This window comes from Globicephala melas, chromosome 5, assembly GCF_963455315.2.
Source record: "Globicephala melas chromosome 5, mGloMel1.2, whole genome shotgun sequence".
Taxonomy (NCBI): Eukaryota; Metazoa; Chordata; class Mammalia; order Artiodactyla; family Delphinidae; genus Globicephala; species Globicephala melas.
The window spans coordinates 74,758,985-74,774,076 of record NC_083318.1 but is presented as its reverse complement, the minus strand read 5'-3'; the positions used below and the strand labels follow the sequence as shown (position 1 = coordinate 74,774,076).

The 15,092-nt window shown below is 40.2% G+C and overlaps 1 protein-coding gene across 2 annotated transcripts in view; it reads left to right on the top strand.

Moving 5' to 3' along the window:
* NMU (neuromedin U) overlaps nt 1-15,092 on the top strand; it is a 247,265-nt gene that overhangs the window by 222,030 nt on the left and 10,143 nt on the right. For both annotated transcript variants that reach the window (XM_070045577.1, XM_060299377.2), the window contains 5 exons: nt 5,653-5,700; nt 10,781-10,840; nt 12,262-12,291; nt 12,380-12,430; nt 14,011-14,085. In XM_070045577.1, the coding sequence (XP_069901678.1) occupies nt 5,653-5,700; nt 10,781-10,840; nt 12,262-12,291; nt 12,380-12,430; nt 14,011-14,085 (264 nt within the window). The remainder of the gene's footprint in view (nt 1-5,652; nt 5,701-10,780; nt 10,841-12,261; nt 12,292-12,379; nt 12,431-14,010; nt 14,086-15,092) is intronic.

The following is a 15,092-nucleotide window of genomic DNA, read 5'->3' as shown; positions in this document are numbered from 1 at the left end:
GTAAAATTATAGAGTTAATAGGAAATATCTTTTCTATTAGAAAAACATCTTTGTGAGCTAGGAGCAGGGAAAGGCTTTTTTCCACAAATTTTAATAAATTTTTCCATAAAAAATTTCCATAAGTTTTTCCATAAAAAACTTCCACCATAAATTATAAGGCCCAAAACTTCATGACTTGAATTACATTAAAAGTAAAGATATCTGGGCTTCCCTGGTGGCGCAGTGGTTGAGAGTCCGCCTGCCGATGCAGGGGACGCGGGTTCGTGCCCCGGTCTGGGAGGACCCACATGCTGCGGAGCGACTGGGCCCGTGGGCCATGGCCGCTGGGCCTGCGCATCCGGATCCTGTGCTCCGCAACGGGAGAGGCCGCAGCGGTGAGAGGCCTGCGTACAGCAAAAAAAAAAAAAAAAAGTAAAGATTTCTTTCAACGAAGGACTCCATTGAAAAAATGTAGGAGCCTTTGAAAGAAGATATTGACAGTGCCTGAAACTGATAAGGAATTAGTTTCTAGAGTATCTAAGAAATTCTAGCTAATTGGATAAAGACAGGAATCCAAAGTAAAAATAGTCAAATTATAGAACAATTTACAAAGAGGAAACCTAAAGACCAACAAGCATCTAAAGAGATGCTCAAATCCATTAGTAACAATGACATAAAAATTAAGACAAAAATATTGTCACTTTCTATCCGTTACACTGGCAAAAAAATTGAAATCTAGAGAATGGCAAACGTTAGCAAGGATGTAGGGTGTAGGAATCCCCATGCATTGCTGATGAGAGTGTCAACTGGTGTAGCCATCTGGAAAGCCGCCTAGATATCCCCATGGCCTAGCATGCCCTCTCCTGAGTATGTAGCCCAAACATATTCTCCTACAGAACCATATGTGGAGGACAGATACAAGGAGGTAATGGGAGGAGTGGAGGGAACCGGCCTCGCATCACTGGGGAGTAGGTAGGCAACATGTAGTGCATGCACATTATAAATACTCTATGGCAGTTAGGAGCAACACACTAGAGGTATCCAGGAGCAGGGAGAGGTCTTAAAGTATAGTGTTCAGTTAAGAAAAGTAAGGGCTTCCCTGGTGGCGCAGTGGTTGAGAGTCCGCCTGCCGATGCAGGGGACACGGGTTTGTGCCCCGGTCTGGGAAGATCCCACATGCCGCAGAGCGGCTGGGCCCGTGAGCCATGGCCGCTGAGCCTGCGTGTCCGGAGCCTGTGCTCCGCAACAGGAGAGGCCACAACAGTGAGAGGCCCGCGTACCGCAAAAAAAAAAAAAAAAGTAAGAAAATACCATATGTGCACAGCAAACAGCAGTACAGATTTTATAAGAACATAAACAGAGGATACACATCAAATACATTAGAAGAGCTGCTTATGGGAGGATGGTATAAGAGTATGAAATGGAAATATAAAAGGATAAAGAAAGTGAGTCCAGTGATGACAGAAAGCTATGAACTGAGGAGAATACCCTTTATACCTAAGCCACCCCCTAACAAAATACATAAGGGCAAAGATAAGACAGATGATAAGGGCCAAGTACTAAAGAGTCTTAAATAGCACAGAAATTTGTAAGACTATTTTAAGGGCCTCTGCCTTGGTATATCATAATACATGCTAGAAAAATATAAGCAAGATGAAGAATAATTTAAAAACAGATATTAATGTAGAGTACAGAAACATTTAGTTTGGCTTGAAATTATATTTCTGAGGAAAATCTTTGAAAAAAACTTTTAGATGATAATGCTGGGGGAAACACTCAAATGGAGCTGTAAAAGCACTGTACGCTCTTTTATAGAAAAAGATACTTAAAGAAGATGCTAAGAACATATAGTTAAGCTTTCTGCTGGAGGTTTTAAATATTACATGGCTATTCAGATGCTAGAAACACATACTTTTCAAACCGTATACAGAGACCTAACCATTTTCAAACGGGTTCGTCGATGGACTCCACAGAGTTCTCAAAAGCATTAGTGGCACTTAAAACAATTAGGGCCATAAGCTGAGTGAAGTGAACAAATGCTTACCCAAAGGGAGAGTGGGTGGGCAGTGCAGCCATGCCTTTTAAAGAAAGGAGAACAAAGACTGAAAAGCTTTGCAGTTATCTCCTAATTTGATTAATTGGTGTTTTTTCTTATTCTGATGTTTTTATCCAAGCCATATTGATGCACTGATTAGTGAGGCCTGAAGTTCAAGGGTCCGCTGTCCTTGGACACGGCCACCTCATACAAAAATGAACAGCCTGGGCTGGGGGTGGACAGCTTTCCCCTTGAGCATGTAAAGTCTTCAGATACCTAAACATCACCACAATTTCAAGAGGGACCACTTCCTCCTACCCTACTAGAGCAAATTAAATAACATTTGGGGGTGATACGTAAAGCATTAGTCACAATTTGAAGCTTAAAAGGGTATCTTTTTCGCTTTCCCTTCTCAATTGACTTCTCTTTATTTTTTTCCCCACAAACTCAATGCAATTTAATTAAAGAATATTTATTGAACACTTATTTGGGCACATTAGGTAGCCCCTGCCCTCAAGAAGTTTACTGCTGTCTGTGTGTGTTTGTATCCATGATTCTGGGTTTATATGGCATGGAAGAGGGAGCAGGTGGATGGACACAAGGGACAAATAGAATAAAACAATTCTCCCAGTATTTGTGATATATAGAGAGGATAAGTTCTGTGAACATAAAAAGGAGACATAAACGTATGCTTTTCTATCATACCGTATACCTTTGTTATTCTCTAAATTACAGAATTATATATATTAGTTCATGTTCAACTTGGAAACCAGAGGAGCTTGAGAAATTACGACTAAAGGGTATGATTATCCCCCTTCAGTTTAGTGTGAGAATGGCAATTAAATTAAATTCAACAAACAATTCTGAAACTAGAAGGGGGCCACTGAGATGTTATGCCATAAATAGGACTCAACCTAAATCATCCCAGACAGACAAGAATCAGTACCATTTTTTCCAGTCCCGTTTTAAAAGGCCGCCAAAGAAATAAATGCCATAGATAACTCTAGACACCTAGCTTAGTGCTTAACTTCTCAGCACAGTTTTTTAATGATTAGTATAAATCTCATACTACAGTTTAAGATCTTTCAAGGTTTCTTTTAAGGATAAAAGCTGAGGACAGAGCACGGGAGCCTACCTGGCTCTTTGGTGGGGCTAATTGTGGACTCTGGGAAGGCTCACGCCAAGGAGTACTTCCCAAAACTTCTGCTGCCAGTGTCCTTGTCCCCACGGTGAGCCACAGCCGCCCCCCGCCTCTGCAGGAGACCCTCCAACACTAGCAGATGGAAGCTTTAGACAAAACCGATCAAACCTCACCTCTCTACTAGTGCACCCCATCTCAGCATCTCTCGTTGCAAAACTCATCTCTTCACTGAAAGATAGAATCACACACAGTGCCTGTAGCCCTCTAGAACTTCCAAATAATGACGAAAGAATTGTCAGCATGCAGATTTAGACAGTCACAAAATTTGAAACAGTTACTAATGTTGTTGGATATTTAAAAGGCTCGGGGCTTCCCTGGTGGCGCAGTGGTTGAGAGTCCGCCTGCCGATGCAGGGGACGCGGGTTCGTGCCCCAGTCCGGGAAGATCCCACATGCCGCGGAGCGGCTGGGCTCGTGAGCTATGGCCGCTGAGCCTGCGCGTCTGGAGGCCTGTGCTCCGCAACGGGAGAGGACACAACAGTGAGAGGGCCGCGTACCGCAAAAACAAAAACAAACAAACAAAAAAAGGCTCGACGTCTCCAGACCGTTATATCATAGTTGGCAGCCATCATCATACCGCATACAGTTATAATGGACAAGAATGGGCCAGCAGCACTGCCATCATCACAGCTTTTATTCGGGCCTTGATGTTAAGAGTCAAGAAAGGGTGGAGACCAGACCGCACTATTGTTTTCTGTTCATGGGGTGGAACAGCTTTTGGAAGTATTGGCTCATATGAATGGGGAGAGGATTTCAAGAAGGTTCTGCAGAAAAATGTTGTGGCTTATGTTAGTCTCCACAGTCCTGTAAGCGGTAACTCAAGTCTCTACCCTGTAGCTTCACCATCTCTTCAGCACCTGGTAGCTGAGAAAAATAATTTCAACTGTTCCAGAAGAGATGAGTGCCCAGAAACAAATATCAGTTCTGTACAGATGCAAGATGATGCCGATTACTTCATCAACCATCTTGGAGTTCCCACCGTGAGGTTTACTTATGAGGACATCAAAGCATTAGAGGGTCCAAGTTTTCTCTCTGAAGGCTTTTTCCCTAAATGTGCAACAAAAATTGAAGAAATGGATCCTTTTTTCAACCTTCACGAGACCATTACCAAGATCTGGTGTACCCCCAGCAGAGCTTTGTAATAACATTCAGCAGAAAGTGCTTCACAAATGTGTGTGCAGAACAGTGAAAACAAGGTCTTTGGCAAGGCCTCCTAAACATCTCATCAAAACTCCACAGAGGGACTTCCCTGGTGGCTCAGTGGTTAAGAATCCACCTGTCGATGTAGGGGCCACGGGTTCAATCCCTGGTCTGGGAAGATCCCGCATGCCGCGGAGCAACTAAGCCCGTGCACCATAACTATGGAGCCTGCGTTCTAGAGCCCACAAGCCACAACTACTGAAACCCATATGCATAGAGCCCATGCTCCACAAGAGAAGCCACCGCAATGAGAAGCCCACACACCGCAAGGAAGAGTAGACCCCATTCGCCGCAACTAGAGAAAGCCAGCACACAGCAACAAAGACCCAACACAGCCAAAAATAAATAAATAAAATTAATTAAAAAAAATAACTCCACAGAAAGAAGCCCTCAAGATAAATTAGGAGTGTGGGATTAACATTTACACACTTCTGTATATAAAATAGATAATCAACAAGAACCTATTATACAGCACAGGGAACTCTACTCAGTCTTCTGTAATCACCTATATGGTAAAAGAACCTGAAAAAGAATGAATATATGTATATATATAACTGAACCACTTTGCTGTACACCTGAAACTAACATAATGTTGTAAATCCACTATATCCCAATATAAAATAAAAATTAAATGAGTTGGCAAAAAAAAACCCCAAAAAGCCAAGGACAGCTAGTTGGCAAGCATAGTTCAGTAAACCTTCACTGTAAAATAGAACTATTTTCTCATGCTGGCTTCTTGGTAGAGAACGGGAAGATGGCCCATGTTGTGTAAAACTTTTTACTTACACTCTTTGTCATTTAGCACACATGCTATTATCATGTTAATTTAGATGATGTGATTAGATTATATGTAGATATGATTAGATTTAAAGAACCACATAGCAGGGTGCTCCTTAATTTTGAGGCCATTCTTTAGTCACTACTCAGGTTTCTCAGGCCGAATAATACCATAAGTTTTTCCCTTCAATGTTTGAAGCATCTTTATGCTCTGATGATCCCTACTGACTGTTAATGGGGATGTATATCCCTGCGCCTGGGGGTGAATCTTGGGGAAATCCCAATTCCAGGACTTCCTTAGATAGTGTAAAAGGCTCCTGCCTCCCAAATCCAGAGTCCTGAACAGTCATGGAACTTTAATTAATGTTGCATAGGTAACTTGACTTCGTAAAATCTGCTTTCCATTTTTCGCTCTCTTCTCTCTGTTTCCAAGATGTAACTGGCATTTTTGTTTTCTACAGATAGATGATGCTTGTTCGTCTTTCCTGTCCATGGATCCTCTGCCTCAGGTAATTCCAAATGGAGGTGTTTCACAGTGATGTAAGCATTTGTGTCATGCTGAAATACTCCATCTCTCCCTTTGGACCCATCATTATTTTATGGACTTACTAAAGTGTCAACGTATTAGAAATTATTACAGCATCTGCAGGTAATAATGAGTGCTCTGAGTTTATGGTGTAAAGTGCTAGGGCTTTTATCTCTAAGAAAAATAGATTTGCAGATAACATACCCATATTTTTGAAATTAAAATGCTAATTTCAAAATCAAATTCTGTGTTAGATTAAAAATAATGAATCCATTGCTCTCTTGGGGGACTAATATCCTGGCCCTCAATAGAGTTTGCAACCCATGGAGAGATGAACTTACAGAGTCAGACTTAGGAGATCAAAATATCATTGTAACTGAAAAGTCAACTTGTGAATGTGGCCTTAGATCTGCTGCTAAGTGTGTCTGCTAAAACTACCCCCAGAATTAAACTGAGGTTAGACTGTGACTCAAGCCTCCTGCCAAAATCAGTTTTCTGCCACGGGGCAGCAGTCAGGCAAGAACAACTGGCCAGGGTGTTGGCTCTCTAAGAGGAAAGGGCTCAACAGAGCATGCCCGATTTCCTCCTCTGAATCATCTGTCAGGTAACTCACTCCTTTTCCCACGGGAAAGAGTTAAGAGGACTGGGGAGAGAGGAGTGGTGGTCTAGCTTCTGTACATGGAAATGATACAGACCAGTGTGCTTGGCCTTCCCTAATCAATAGAAATTGACTAGAGACCAGACAAGAAATTCAGGCAAAGCTTTACTGGGGCCTCTGCTGCAGCAGGGGGAGCTAGAATGAGTAACAGGTGCCCTTGCTCACTCTCCGAGGGGGGCGAGCTAGTTCCTTATATGGGGTGAGGGTAGGGGTGTGTCCAGCGGTCAGGCTGGAGGACTGGCGTAAGTGTTTGGCCCACTCCTCTGGTGGTGTTGAGTGCAGGGAGCATGCTCTGTACCCTGCTTTTGCTCCCCACACCCTGTTTTTGGCCCCCAGCTCTTCAGAAGTGGCAGTAAGGTTTTTTGGTCTGTTTGTATCTTTTTGTTCATAATTTGTCCCAACTGTGCATACACTCAGTTATTTTTAGTCCCACATGGTTTCTTTCTATTTTGTTGGTAAAGGAGAGGTCTGTCCAGGTTCATGCCTTGCAGCACTGCAGCAAAGGGTCCCAGGTCCCAGCAGTCTCAGAAACACGAGCAGTGGGAAACAAGTGTGTCCTTCTTACACGTCTCTACTGGATGCTGCTCCCTCTGTCTGCAGCCCTGTCTCTGAGTGCAGGTGTAGCAGTGTTAGGCTTGGTGTCTTAACTTTCTTAATCAGCATCACTAAGTCTCCTGAACAGAGGAGGGGGCTCAGCAGAGGCTCTTGGCTCAACCCTCTCAACACAGTCAGCTGTGTGGCTGGGGCGAACCCCTACATGGTCTGGCCAGGGCGCGATGCCTGTCCTTCACGTAGTCCTTCCAGAATGTCATCCTGGCCAGTATGGAGAAGCAGCCTTTCTCCTGCCTCGACCGGTTCCTCAGCCTGCAGAGGATCACTTGCAGCAAGTTAGAGGCATTAAGTGATAAAGCAAGACCAGAATCATAATAGACAACACTTATGAATGATATTTCAAATTGCTTGAGGAGCATTGACGGATATATAACATGTGGTGGATATTAATCAGCACACAAGCTTTTGCATTCCATTGGAAATTCAGGAACACGCTCAGAATCACTTTTATGTCTTCAAAATTAAAAGGATGAATTTTAAAGCACTCATCTAAACCCCATCAAGGTAAACTAAGCTTTTATTGGATTTGGAGGCTGTACCTTTTGAGGAGAGCTTTGTAAATTTACTATGAAACGTTTTACACTAACTGATACCATTTTTTAAAAATCGTTAATTTCCTGTTAACTATTATTATATTATGTATGTGATTATCTGAATAGTTCTTCAAAACATTTTTACCAAATAGAAAATAAAGGCTCTTTAAAAGTTCCACAAATAAAAAATAAAATATTAAAAATCTCATATGAGAAAAATCCTTAAAGAATAGTTGTAGCTCAGTGAATAATGGCTTCATGTAAAAAGTTGCTGGAGAAAATGCAATTTGTTTTGAAACTTTTTCTGTCAAACTTCAGTCTTGTTGCCAACCCACAGCTGGCTTAGAAGCTGTTTTCTAAGGAGACACTCATATAACTAAATTTATTCTTCTTTGAGTTAAGTGACACGTGGTATCACTAGATTTTTTTAAAAATTATTTTTTCAGCATTTCTAGATGGGCCATAAGAAGAATTTTCAGGGATTTATTTCTAGATTTTTCTGGGGGTGAGCTGCATACCCAATCCTGAAGGGAAAAAGTGAGAAAAGATGTATCAGTGTTCACGCTCTACTTTTTCTCTCATCCAACTCCCAACCGTAGGCTTAACAGTCAATACCAGTGCAACACAGGGATACCTATAGATCAGACGACCTAGCCGTGTGTAGTATTGGGCAAGTGACAGTCTCTTAGAATCTCACTTGCTTTATATGTGAGAATAACAATTCCCATCCTGTATATGTCAAGCTGTGTTTTAAAGACAAAGTGTGGGTTATGTATATGAAAATGTTTGATAATTTATTGAAATACTACTTAAATATGAGCCATTTAATACTATTAATAAATATCCCAACAATTTGCATTGGGCAGGCAAACAAATAGAAGAGAACAAAGCAGGCCTTTGACATGCTAGGTGGGATGCTCAGAGACGCTGTTTCATGACTCCAACTGTATCCCTAAACTATAGCCAATCCTGTTAAACATGTGCTGTTGTTCAAAGGGTGAGGATCTTGCTGGCCCTGAGCAATCCTTTATGACACGTCTTCTGAATTAGCAGTAACTGCAGTTGTTAAATCAAGCTTTACAGGTCACACATTTTTCAGCGCTACTATTGTTAACTAATTGCTCTGTATGTGGCACTGTGCTAAGAGCTTTACCTACGCGTAATCCTTCCAAGAATTCTGCACTGATGTTGTCATCCCCGATTTACGGCTGCAGGAACTGAAGTTTAGAGAGGTTAGGTAACCCGCCCAAGGTCACACAGCTAATAAAGAGGAGAAATGGAATTTGCACTGCTCTGGAGTTGCAGGCCGCTCAACTCCACAGCCCTACCCCACTTCCACATGGTTTCAGCTCCTCATTATTTCCCATATGTATTTATTAAGTAATCAATTACTCCTGGTGTGACCATGCTGAATTCTGTGCAAGGTGGGTTTCGCCCCTGCTTGTCCAGTTGGGCTCCACCTCAAGAGCCCTGCCCTGCTTCTGTGCTCAGGTGCTTTGAAAAACCTGACCCTGGGGTATGCAGTCAGCAGCCTGGAAGGGTGGAAACTCATATTAGGTGCACCATACTCGGCTTCTTCTCCTCCAGACTCCCATTGTTTGCGAGCAATTGAAGGATTTTCAAATTAGCCAGTAATGAGTACTATTCAGCAAGGCTCACCACTTTGGCATGTAGATTCAGACTTTGCTGCAAGGTGGGAAGAATAATCCTTTTTTTGGCACTGCCTTAGTTACTCTCAGTCACAGAATTTCATAGAATTTTAGCAAATACTGAGAATTTTTTTTTTTTTGGAGGGGGGCGTGTGTGGGCCTCTCACTGTTGTGGCCTCTCCGGTTGTGGAGCACAGGCTCCGGACGCGCAGGCTCAGCGGCCATGGCTCACGGGCCCAGCCGCTCCGCGGCAATGTGGGATCTTCCCAGACCGGGGCACGAACCCGTGTCCCCTGCATCGGCAGGCGGACTCTCAACCACTGCGCCACCAAGGAAGCCCCCAATACTGAGAATTTTGTATCTGGACCCACAGTGGAAGCCTTAATCAGTGCATATAGACAATATGTAACTTTCTTTTTTTCCTCTTTGGAAGGAAGGTTTTACTTTTAGGAGCCAAGTTTTTGTCATGAGAAATCAAGGGATTCCAACAGAGTGTCAGTGGGCCACAAGGATTCTATTTGGTGTAGTTGTGTTTCAGGAAGGGGGACCCCTTCCAGGGCCCGAGAGTGGGCTCTTGTCTGACACTCGTAAATGAATTGTCCGAGGAAACACATGTGCTGACAAAGCAAGAGACTTTATTGGGAAGGGGAGCCCGGGCGGAGAGCAGCTGCGTAAGGGAACCAGGAGAACTGTTCTGCCACATGGCTTGCAGTCTCGGGTTTTATGGTAATGGAGCTAGTTTCCGGGTTATCTCTGGCCAATCACTCCGACTCAGGGTCCTTCCTGGTGGCGCGCGCATCACTCAGCCAAGATGGATTCCAGCGAGAAGGATACTGGGAGGTTGGTAGGACATATGTGTAACAGGGAAAAGCCAAATCTGACTACATGTTGGATCTGTTTGTTTTACTTTAACCTTTGCTTCCCATTGCTTTTGTTCAATAAAAGGATATTGTCTCTACATAATGGCCTGCCTCGGGGAACCCTGCCCCTCTGCCTGAATGTTAAACCAAAGTGCCTTTGTTCAGGGAAACATCCAGACCCTGTCCACCTGTGGGTGGCTGCAAGAAAGAAGAAATTAACACATCCCCTCCGTGAGGCTGGCCATTCCGGGGGTTATTGCAAAACGTATGGCCTTTTTACTTCCTAATCTCCTCCCTGTCTCTGTGCTATAAAAGAAACTGGCATCCAAACCCCGATAAGATAGTTATTTTGAGACATTAGTCTGCCATCTTCTTGGTCTGCCAGCTTTCCAAATAAAGTCGTATTCCTTGCCTCAACACCTCGTCTCCGATTTATTGGCCTGTTGTGCGGCAAGCGGAAAGAGCTTGGACTCAGTAACATATGGACTGGAGTCTCTTCTCTCCTTTTGACCTTTCCTGAATTCTTCCGGTTGGTACTAGCTTGTTAGTTCCACATTCTTACCAGGACCTCCTGTTGTAAGATAACTCATGCAAGTGGTTACTGTGGTGCCTGGCCAGGGCGGGCAGTTTCGGTCAGTGGTTCTCCTAACGGTTGGAATGTCCTTGTGATCCTAACATTTTATGGTTATCTCTTCTATGCAAATGATGATAACGCAGAAGCATGGCCTATATATCTTCCCATTTCCATTAGGCATCCAATGCATTGGAGGAGCTTTGCTTCATAATTATGGGGACTCTACCAAAGCCCCAGGTAAGTTTCAAATAGTGTTTAATTTGTAGGCAAAAAAAATTGCTCAGTGGTATCTTGGATTTCCTCCTGGAAGAAAATATACCCAATTTAGGAAGCATGCCAAGAGGAACTAGAAGAGCATAAATTGACTTTGGATAAGAAACAAATACTTCAGTTTCTTTGATGTCTGAGAATTTAGGGTTATATTAATGGAGTTTGCAATCATCTAATTGGAAAATGATATGTCCCCTTCAAGTATAAGATGTGTTCTAGTTCTGATGAGGGAAATTTGAGGTCATTTTGGCTCTTTCTCTCTTCTTGAATCATACTACAATTGGAGAACAGATGAATTTTTCTAAGCCCAGAGGTTAGGACAGTGTACTTTGTCAGAGAGGACATTAAGAATGCAAAAAAAGCAAACTATATTGTCAATGTCGGTTTGAAAATTATATTCTTACTGTGATGTCTCGGTTTTTATTAAAATTATTATTTGATTCTTGTGTGAAAACTTTTTGTCCCAAAGTGAGGCAATGGGAACTTGAAAAGTGGCATGAGGTACCATACCTCAGTTATGTTCTGTATCTTATAGGTAAAGTAATTTTAAAATTACCTTATTAAGGATAAGAGCCTTAGATTTAGAATGTATTTTTCATTAGCAGTTTAACCTATGATCACAGGTTTGGTCTGACTTCCATGACTTTCACATACGGTAATTCAAAGAAGACTTGATATTTTGAAAGCATAAATGTTTTCTTAAACTAAATAAGTGTTTACAATTGTATTTTTTCCCAATGTTTTTAATAGTGACATTTTCCAAAACATTTAATTGAGTTTTTTCCTAATTAAGAGAAAATAAATGGCAATGGTGTTTATCTATGAGTTTCTATTTATTTTAAAAGCAAATGAGAAAAAAAAGAACAACAAAAAAGGAATGATATGTCTTGTCCTTAAAGACAGATTTTTGTAGGGAGAGAGGACTATAAAAAAGTTTATGGAAGAAAGCAAAAATAACTGATAATCTTGTTCTTTCATGATAACAACTACAAATATTTTGATGTGATTCCTTCTAGTCTTTTTCCCTGAATTTTCTATCATGTGATCATATCAGTACTTCCTATTCCACCACTACTGAACATTTAGGATGTTTCTAGTTTTTCGCTCTTATGAATAATGCTGTAGTGAGGATCTTTGTTCATACTTTTATTTATAAACATACTTTTATTTATAAAGCTTTTGATTAATTGCCCATTTATTTTTAGGGTAATATATGCTTAACCAATTGCAGTCTTATGTTTTATGTATAACATATGTGTCATATATTTTAAAAATTATATAATATAATCTTATAATAAATTATAAATTTTAAACTATACATTTATATTATACATATTACGATTTTCTAATATAATATAATGACATTTCTATATCTCTCTTTTCAATAGGAAACAGATGAAAAAGATAATACCAAAAGGGTAATGTGATTTCCATAAATATATACATTAGAAAATAATCAAGGAAACCACTAATTATCTATAGTAAAGCTCACTATTTTTTTAACAGTTCTTATTTCATTATTCGAAGACACAAAAGTTGGCCAATTCAAATGCTGTGGTAAGTTGTAGAATTACTTCTTATTAGTAATCACTAGTATTTTTTTAAACCTGTTTTTGCAGTTTATCTTAATAGAGTAGATCAAAATTCATGTTTTTTTCTTTAAAAGTTTACATGTGGGTGAACAAATGGAATTCAATATTTATTATACATTTATTTTATATCTCAATAACTACAAGTATATTAAATTCATTCAATTATTCATTCAACAATTATTTACTGGGTATCTACTATGTGCCAAGCACAAGTCTAGGTACTAGAAATATAGCAGTAAATGTCATGCAACTTACATTTTAGAGGAAAGAAAAGCAAATGATTAAATAAAACATTGTTTTAGATGGTGATTAGTGCAAGGGAAAAACAGACTTATGCAAAGTCATTTTAAGAATTATTTTAAAAGATGATTGTCAAAAATGTATTTAAATATAACTAGAAATACCACTTGTAATCCTAAGAGCTCCTTATTTGTAACTAGGCACTTAATTTGAGAATTTACTCTCTAAGATTAGCCAGATACCAATAACTTGAATTCATTTTACTTCTAAATTGTGTAGTTTTAGTGGTAGTTTTTCTTTTTATATGCATGGATTTTTAAAATGCTAACCAATCTACTTTGGTGTTTCAATCTAGAATACTTAATAATTACTTGACTATAATATTCTTTCTAAGCTTGTGACTCACTACCATGGACCAATTTATGAAACGAGGAGCATAGTATATTTTAAACATGTGTTTACCTGTGGGAAAGTAACTGTAACCATAAACTCAGTTTTAAATGTTTATCCTGTTGAATATTCTTACATGTGAGGAGTTGAAAGTTAGGTTATACTGGCTTCAAATGAAATAGGAGTTGAATTGATTAACAAATAACCACTATATGGGGCTTATAGTAGTCCATTTGATGAATGAATTTAATATTTGTGAGAAGGTTCAATTGAAGTCATGCCTTTCAAATGAAACTGTTATCAGGTAGCCGCATGTCTCAAATGTGCTTTCATTTTCTTCTGCTCGGCATCTTTACATCTTGAGAAAATGCATCTTAGTCACATTTTTCACTAGCAATGACACATTGCCATTTTTTTGTGTCTCCTGTTGTCCTGTTCCACATGTTCAATTTAAATGAAATATATATTTTATAAAGAAGGTTACTAGATGTGTGTACAGTATAATCTTCCAGATAAAAATGTTCATGATGGAAAACTGATTCTCACAGAGTTTTCATGTGTCCCAAATCATTCTGAGTAAGTCTGGAAACAGACAGACAGCTTTTTTGCTTCTCAAAGATGCAGGTGGGTGTTCTTGTTGACTGCTGCAGATGGCACTCAGGCCCTCAGGAAAGAGCATCGTCAATAGAATGACCAAGGTCCCAGCATAAAACTGGAACTTTTTTTCCATCTCTTGGTTATTCTCCACAGCTCTTTGAAATGCTCACAAAGGACTGTCTTAGGTCACATCTTTCTTGTTCTTTTTTGTCTGGAGCAAGGATGGTGGGTAAAAACAAAAACAAATAGGAAGCCGTCTTTATGCCCAATGCTGAGAAACCTCTGTGCTCATCACGTGTGTGTGTTCATGTCTCTCAGTCATCTATCCTGCATCCGCTGCTGCAGCTCGTTCCACAACTGCATGAGAGAAGAATGAAGAGGTTCAAAGTGGACGTATGTAACAAAAACTGCATGCTTGCTTCGCCACTCTGTGTGTGGCAGCCCTTTCTGTTCATTCCCTGTGGTGGTGGTTTATAAGATCTTCTTCTGGGTAAGCCTCATGTAACACCCAGGTAGCCTACAGAAGAGCATCTGTTCGCAGAAGTGTTTTCACACTCAGGAAGAAGAGAACTGTCCTCCTCCCCATTATATGTCCCTTCTAAGCCAGGTTGTGGGCAGTGAGGAAAACCGGGATTAGACTTCCTTCCAAGGGCCGTGCCCCTCCCAGTGAGGAAACCTATTCATTTTTGGTTTAAGAAAGGACATGGCAGTGTGCCTAGTCATTAGATAGGAATAGGAGAAAAGATCAAGGACCATTTACTGCCCCTCTGTGTACAGGTCGGCAGATGGCTGGAATGACAAGCTTTCTATCCAGGTATTAAAGCATTAACAAGAGTAAGGCTCATGAAGTATTATAAATATATCAGACATTAAACATAGGTATTTAGTTTTTTCCACAGTTAACAAAAATATGGCCCAAACTCAGTGTCTGTGTTTAAGATGAACATAACTAAGAGGAACATAAATGAGTTAACACATTTTAAACTAGAAACTGTGGCATTTTTATTGTCCTTTGAAAAGAATCCTAACTCTTTCAATGATGAAAGTTTCTAGGCATTATTTTTAAGTAATGCCTTACATTGTTGGAATGCCTTATAGTTTTTAGTCTTATAGGATCTCATTTTATTCTTTTGACAACTCTGTTGGCACTTAACAAGTATTGTTATCCCCAGTTTATAAAAAGGAACACAACTCAGAATAGTTAAAGGAGTTTCCCAAGATCATAGTAGTAAGTGGGATTAGAGATTATAACAATCTTTTGACTTCCAGTCTAGGCAAATATTTTTTTTTCACTATGCTGTTTCCTTTGTAGTCTAATCTTGAATATTTCTATTATTTTACTGTTAAACTTTTTCTTAATTTAAATACCATATTAATTTTATTCTACTACCAAAAGTTTG